At 33.4% G+C, this 8,216-nt stretch overlaps 1 protein-coding gene across 2 annotated transcripts in view; it reads left to right on the top strand.

Moving 5' to 3' along the window:
- The first annotated feature begins 2,569 nt into the window (after positions 1 to 2,569).
- LOC147079841 (structural maintenance of chromosomes protein 3-like) overlaps positions 2,570 to 8,216 on the top strand; it is a 29,842-nt gene continuing 24,195 nt past the window's right edge. Inside the window, exons 1-5 of one of the 2 annotated variants that reach the window (XM_085944904.1) lie at positions 2,570 to 2,690; positions 2,767 to 2,878; positions 3,875 to 4,014; positions 4,926 to 5,084; positions 7,731 to 7,856. In XM_085944904.1, coding sequence (XP_085801030.1) covers positions 2,676 to 2,690; positions 2,767 to 2,878; positions 3,875 to 4,014; positions 4,926 to 5,084; positions 7,731 to 7,856 — 552 coding nt within the window. In that variant the 5' untranslated portion in view covers positions 2,570 to 2,675. The remainder of the gene's footprint in view (positions 2,691 to 2,766; positions 2,879 to 3,874; positions 4,015 to 4,925; positions 5,085 to 7,730; positions 7,857 to 8,216) is intronic. The other variant, XM_085944896.1, reaches the window with a different exon arrangement.

Genomic DNA, 8,216 nt, shown 5'->3' with positions numbered 1-8,216 from the left:
CTGCATTTTCAAAAAATTAAACGTGGGGTAATTAACGTCTTGTTTTTTTTAGACAAAACATCCATGAAGGGTAATTAACGTCTCGTTTTTTAGACAAAATTCAAATGTTAAGTCAGTGGTTTCCAAACTTTATGTTACTAAGCCTCCCTTTAAAAAAATCTAATCTAGGCGCCTCCCCCTCCCCCTTATTTCATTAAATAATACAGACACATTTTTAAATAGTCAACAATGTACCTACTTACGAATACAACAAAAATAAACAAGGTTTTTTTACTTATATTACATTATTTTTTGATGAATGTGCTTGTTTATTAGCACAATCAATTTCAATAGTAGTCAATCCAAATTCATCTTCGTTCATTGACAAATGGATTCTATCGTGGACCCCACATCCTGAAGCGGACCCACCGGGTCAGGATTTTTCAACCACATATTTAATAGCTCCGAAATAAAGCAGTTCCGCAGGCGACTTTTTTTTACTATTAACAAAATAATGTGAAAAGTACATTAGCAAATTAACCAAGCACTCAGTAAATAGATTTTTGTTTGCTTCAATATATCTGGCGTAGAAATATTTAAAAGTGGAGACATGGAGAGCTTTTTTTTGTCATTTTGATTTCCTAAGCTCCAATTTTTTATGAATGCCTTCACTTTGTCGTTTTAAATCAGTGAATGCATTAGTGGTCCTTGGATTGATCTATTCACTGAATTTTTTTAAATTTCAACCAAATAGACAAGTTTAGCAACAAAATTATCGTTCCTAAACAAATTTGCCTCAAATTTCAACATTATGATTTATTTGACCCTTTTATTTCATTTTTTTTACGAGATACCTAGCCATTGCGCTTGACAATAGTATAGAAGTGAGGGATTATAAAATTAGTCTCCATATTTGCAGAAAGGTTTGCAAACAACCTTTCATGGGACTGTTTTTTGTGTAGTTTATAACTAGCGGCCGTTTTACTATAAACTATGCATTTGCAAACTGCAAACCTGTGGCTACATTAATTGTGTTAAGCTTTTCGCGCCTCCCTTTGCAATACTCCGCGCCTCCCAGTTTGGAAATCGCTGTTTTAAGTAATTAACGTCACCTTTTTTTAGACATGGGGATTTTTTTTTGGCTTCTCACGGATTACTTTGCGTTGTTTTTCTTCTATTGGGAACTTTTTTCCGATTTCTCAAAATTATAGTATTTTGGGCGTACTATACCTGTTTTATATCGTACATAGTACGTAGACGAAAATTATAGTACAAATACTATAATTATAGTACGGTTGGCAACACTGGATAACATACACTAAAGACGCCATTGCCCACAGCCCATGTGACCCGAAAGCCGAGTTCCTATTGGCTATAGTAAGTATATTAGTCTATGGCAGTGCTGCCATCTTTTCAAAATGAAATTATAATACAGAGCCTCCAAAATTATAGTATTTAGGGAAAAAATATAGTAGGCGTTGTCATCTGTTGAAAATGTTTCTCGGAAAAAATAACGGAGAATTTGAGAAACTCCGAGGCCCCTTCTTTATTAAGGTACCTCTTCCGACCAAAAATGATTACCGAAGAATTCAACAAATTTTATTTTAAACCAACATCAAGGGATTTTTTTACGTTTTTCTTATATAATAATCTTATATTTTTTTGTTATTTATATGTAGACGTGCATAAAATAATATAGCAGTGAAAACAACACAAGTTTTAAGTTTTCTTTTATGAATTTCATAAATACAAATAAAAAAATAATTGATAAATCTCTCATTGTCTAATGTGTAAATTAACAAAAATAGACAATGAAAATGTTTTAAACAATTACAAATTTTTCGGTCCGGATGTTAGCGTACGAATACCTACGCATGGTGATCGATGAACAAAGTTTGGCAACTCGGAGAGTAAAATATCAAACATGTTTGAAATTCAATAAGCCTAGTTTGCAGATTTCCGCAGATCTGGGGTGCTCCGACGAAAAAAAAGGCCGAAGACTGTAAATCGAATTGGGTGCCAATGGAGTGCCGGCTTTAGTCCATCATATTGTACAAAATAACAATGTGTAAATGCGAATAAACTCTAAAATCAAAAATATTAGCAAAATAAGATTGTAGATATATAATATGTACCGCGATTTGTAGCGAAAGCGAACTTTTTCGATTGGCGCAAACTTAATTAATCAATTATATATAATTAATAGTAATAATTTATATATAATTTTATTAATAGGGTTACCTACCATCATATTATTCATAGGTTCCTAATTAATATTATTTATTTTGTTCTCTACATGGAGCTTACGATTTTATTTCCTAATAATTATGATATTTCATTATATTTAATACTTATTAAAATAATTTTATAATTATTATAAGTTTGAATGTGTAACTTTCCAATTTATAGTGTGTATAATAAATAAAATAGTTTTTAAATATATTATTTGACAGTACGTGTGTTAATTGATTTTCGTTTAGTATGATTATTTTATTTTCTTCCAATTTTCTAAATTTGATGGTATTTTTCAAATAAGTACACACTGGAAACCATCTGCATACAGCATATTAGTCTATGGTTTTTGCTTTGCAGTTTATTAACTTTACCGCCGTCGAGCACAGCAGTACTGTTTCGCGGATGTTTATTAATTTGTTGACGCACCAAACTTTTCGCAAACGTTTGCATCGTCAGGAACCATGCATATAAAACAGGTAATATAGGAAAATGTTGATAAATAGAGTGTTTATCTGAAACTTTGTATAATTTATTTAAACTTTTCATTTGCAGGTCGTAATCAGCGGCTTTAAAAGTTACTGCCTTCAAACTTTTGATGCGTTTGACAATGGAATAAATTTCGTCGTCGGCCAAAATGGTTCAGGAAAGAGCAACTTCTTCTATGGTATGATATTATTTTCATCGTTTATCATAACCACAAAACCTTTCTACAAAGTCTCTCTTATTTAAACAATATGGAGTCTTGTCAGTCGAATGCGGAAATGAGTTACTTAATTTTGAAATCATTACTTCTGCAGAATCAGGTCATATTTTAATTCATTAGACAACATTTACATTAAATATTTACACAATTTAGTAGTTCCTATGCCTAAAAATTCATTAAACCATCGTTTTATTAACTAAATATCCACACGAAAAAGTGGCGGAGGGAGCGTAAATGAGATGTGAAAATTTATAAATGTCAATGCTGCAAATTCAAGAGCTTTTGAACTCTTTTAATCCATGCGTGCAATCTTGAAACTGTATAATAAATAAAATAATGTGTGTTAAGAAGTGCGTTTTCGGCTGCGATAATACCTAGATCGTGTTCACTGTTCAAAAAAATTGAAAATTATATTTTGTATAGAGTTCGTTTTTTATTTAAATTATTTTGAATTTGGAACTTGTATACTTAACTAAAATTATTTAAACTTAATAGGGGTATTTGGAAGTTATGAAAAAAATGTAAAGTTGGATACCTAGTACAAAAACAATGGGAATAATGCCTTTTTACAATTTTTTGCTGTCATATACGTTATCGGATATTGGCGATGATTATGGCCATCTTTGTTCGGTCTGTTTGAATAGGACGGAGTTCTGAGCTCAAATCAGCTTCTGAAATTCTTGTCAGGGCGTTTTTTTTCTGCCGAGACCTCCCTTTCAGGAAGAGTTCCCTCGAACGAGTCGATACATAAGTCAATGTATGCCGGGATTCCTCTAGTTTTAACTTCCTTGATGATTTATTTGGTTTTTTTCACTCTCGTCATTTGTAACTTTGTGTTTCCAAATGATACGGAACAAGCGTCTGTCCAAATTTTGAAAGCTTCAACTCTTTCCGAGCATTATCTATGTTATCGTTGACTCCTCCGCTATATGTTTAATCATCAAATTATATTTTCAGCTATTGAATTTGTGCTCAGTGAAGAATGGTCCTACTTGCCTCCCGAAGTAAGGTTGGAACTGTTTCATAAAGGAACCGACCCTCGAGTCAACACGGCATATGTTGAAATTATCTTCGACAATTCAGATCACAGAATTCCGGTAAGACAGAAACTATTTTAACCGACTGCACAGTAATAGAATTTACTTACAATATGTATTCTTACAACATACAGTCAAGCGGCATAATTAAAGAATTGTGCACTTTTAAATAAAAGCATGAACTTATGCATGATGAAAGGCGTAACCTGAGGGTCATTTTTAAGATATTGAGTTTGTCACAACATGATGTAAGCCACATTATATACCGTTAAATTCATTTGTTTCATGTTAATTCTCGATGCTTTTCTCTCTCATATCAGTCAATCGGTAAACACGGTCAAAGCTCACTCGAGGGTGTGGCGACCTCAGTCTCGGGTATCCGCTCTTGAGAATTACCAGGCGTAAAACACTACTGATACTTGACACTATGTAGGGCTTCGTGATTCGCTCGATAAAGATCGAGTGTGGTGCGGGCTTTACCCAGGAACCCCTAAATTCCAAATCGGAGAATGGAGAATTCAGAGAAAAATTCAATTCTCTTTAATTACCATCATATTTGATTAGTTTTCAGTTGAGACACGCACTTTATGCTGCTAAATATTAATTCCTAGTTAAAATTATCATTTTCCAAATACTAAGATGGCGGCTAAAATCACATTCTTTTTTCTGATTTGAATTAATTTTGATTGTTTATTCACTTATATTAAACACACAAAGTAGATAAGACTAGAGTGGACTAGTGTGTTTTCTGTCCATGGTGGTTTTTTGCAGACAGTGTTTAGATTGTACCATTGTAGTGTTGTGACGCTCGCTCATTTCCTGCACCCTTCCCAGACTATTTAACCTTATTATGTGCTACATTTATACATAATGTGATCCTGTAAAAATCCAATTAGCTGTCATAAATAATTAGATGGAAAGTCAAATATAATTTGCGTGTAAATAATGTAAGTATTCCTATTCCATTGCAGATTGACAGGGATGAAATTTATTTGCGGCGGGTGATCGGACCTAAAGACGATCAGTTTTTTCTCAACATGAAAAAAATCCCTCGGTCAAACGTGATAAATTTACTTGAAAGTGCAGGATTGTCAAACTCCAACCCGTATTACATTGTAAACAATGCACAGGTATGTCTCATATGCAATTAAAAATAACCCTAGCATACTTAATTTACCCTCTCCCAATTATACAGGTATTGTCTTAAAACAGTGGTTTCCAAACTTTATGTTACTACGCCTCCCTTTTAAAAAAATCTAATCTTGGCGCAGACACCTTTTTAAATGGTCAAAAGTGTACCAATACAGAAACGAAATAAAAATAATTAAAAATAAATAAGGTTTTACAACCTACTTATATTATATTAATTTTTAAATTAATTTGTTTTTCATGCGATGGATGTGCTTGTTTATTAGCATCAAGTTGTCTTTTTCTACTGAATGGGATCGATATTTGGATTTCATTTCAGCTAATGTAGAAAATCTTGTTTCACATAAATTTGATGTTACGAATGGTAGCAGTACTTTACTTACAACTTGCATTGCTTTTCTAGACAAAGTATTATATATTATTCTTTACTTTGATTCAACCAAAATTGAACTAGGATTTTTGTTTCAATGAATTATCGCATGATAATTCTATCAGTTTTTGCTTTTCAATAGTAGTCAATCCAAATTCATCACCGTTCATTGACAAAAAATGGATTCTATCATGGGCCCCACATCCTGAAGCGGGTCCACCTACCTATCGCTAAGGTTAAGGGCAGTGTGCTGCTCTTAAGTAGTGTTTCCTAAATTATACACGGGATTTATCATTTTTAAGTATATCAAATGAGCCATTATGCGGAAAATGATCGTGAAGCGTGATAACGCTGTTTTTTTGGTAAATCGGTTTAAATTACAAGGCATACACCTATGCAAGCACTCACCAATATTACTTGGAGTAGACGGTTCAAACTGACCACGCGTCGCACGCTGTTAATCCGTAACTAAAATGTTTAACTGCCAATAATTATCTCTGAACGCCGTTTTCAGGATAATGCTCGTTTTCTGTATATGGGCTCAATAATTATCATATAGGTATTACATCAAATTGAAACGCACAACCACATATTTAAAATATTACTATTAGAGTAAATTTGTGATGTGTGTTAATCTCACTTAGCTGGTCGACCCGCCACGCCGGGCCCCCGGGCCCGAGCACTGTCAACCCCTCCCCCCTTGTGGAGGTCATGGATTCTATATCGACGCGAACTTTGTAATATCGATATCTTATAAAATAAATAAATAATTTGAAAAGTGCATTAGCAAACTATAGCAAACTGCTCAGTTAATAGATTTTTGTGTGCTTCAATATATCTGGCGCAGAAATCATTTAAAAGTCGAAACATGACGGACTTAATTTTTTTGTAATTTTGATTTCCAAAGCTCCAATTTTTTTTTTAATTTCAACCAAATAGACAAGTTTAACAATAAAGTTATCGTTCCTAAACAAATTTGCCTCATATTTCAATATTATGATTATACCCTTTTATTTAATTTTTTCACGAGATAGCCAGCGCGCTTCACAATAGTATAGAAGTGAGGTATTATAAAATTAGTCTCCATAATATATATAACATATTATGATCAGACAGGTTTGCAAACAACCTTTTATAGGACTGTTTTTTATGTAGTTCGTAACTAGCGGCCGTTTTATAAACTATGCATTTGCAAACTTCATACCTGTGGCTACATTTGTGTTAAACTTTTCGCTCCTCCCTTTGGAACACTCCGCCCCTTCCCAGGGAGGCGCGCCTTCCAGTTTGGAAATCGGTGTCTTAAAATATCACACCGAATTATATTTTTTATTATATTAAGTATTGTTAAAATATTAAAATAAATACAGTGAAAGCTTGATATAACGGACTTTGGATATAGTAGACTTTGGATATAACGGACAAAATATCTGGTCAAATGAGAAATTTGTTTAAACATCCTGTTGATGCTTAAATCTAAGTGTCTCCGCTTGTAAAAAATGTTCTGCGCATGAGAATCATAAAATCATCAAAAAATTGTTATGTATGTTTATCTCGCTTATCTGGTTCACCCGCCACGCCGGGCCCCCCATAAGCTCGGACTCTCAGGCTAGAACCCTGTCAGCCCCCCTTGTATATATAATATGTTTACTCGAAGTGAATGGATGCATTTATTACTCCATTCAATAAGTTTACAATGGTTAGAAGTAGATGATAGATACCACAGCATGACTGAAAGTTTAATAACAGATGAAGTTGTGATCTTGGAAAATGAGGATGGAAGTGAAAATGGCGAGGAAGATGAAACAGCATGCCCAAAAATGATGCTTTGTCGATCTAATAACATTTGTTAACTATTTGTCAGATGACGAAATTCAACTATGTACATATATTTTCGTAATTTTAGAGAATTGATTATAAAAAAACAGCAAACAATACTTGATTATTTTTTTCAAAGTAGGATTACCGAAAGCAAGTGCACTAACATCTAACATTAACGTCACTCCACAACGGATGCGTCTGGATATATCATCTGAAGATGAATAAACAATATTTTGTTTGTGTTTTTATATAACGGAGTTTCGGCTTTAACGGACACCCCCTCACACCCATTAATTTGTTATATCGAAGTTCTCCTGTAATAATTGTAAATACATTAGTATTGTAATACAGAAGTTAGTCGTTCCTGGGATGGATGAAGCTTGGGTGCGAAATATTGATTACTCATCTCTTGTTAAATATTTTGATGTTTGTATTTTAGATCAATCAAATGGCTACAGCCCCTGATTCGCAGCGACTGAAACTGCTGAGAGAAATGGCCGGAACCAGAGTGTACGATGAAAGAAGAGAAAAGTCACTTCTAATTCTCCGTGAATCTGATGAAAAGGTAATAAGCTGTGTTTTCACTGTTACTACTGATGCAGTGCTTGTGTTCGATGCTTGAAGGGTCTTGGCCAAGAACTTCGGGTTTATCTTTCAAATATCAAGCCAAAATACATAAAACTTTTACGTTCATTGAAACAAGCTTAGGTATCACATTTATATTGATAATACAAATACATGGAAATATGTACATTTAATTCTTCACAAATTACAAATTTGCTCCAATAGTAAAAAAAGTCGACTAATATTTTTAAATATGCGATTGTGGGATGTATGTATTAATAAATACAATTTTACCTCAAACACCATTTTAAAAACGGCTTTAGGCGGCTCTCATATCAAAACTCGCCTCGTTCGACACGAA

This window comes from Rhyacophila brunnea, unplaced genomic scaffold, assembly GCF_057557595.1.
Source record: "Rhyacophila brunnea isolate RB1 unplaced genomic scaffold, BYU_Rbru_1.0 scaffold_1, whole genome shotgun sequence".
Taxonomy (NCBI): Eukaryota; Metazoa; Arthropoda; class Insecta; order Trichoptera; family Rhyacophilidae; genus Rhyacophila; species Rhyacophila brunnea.
Note: the sequence above shows the minus strand (reverse complement) of the source record. Positions and strands in the feature narration are given on the sequence as shown.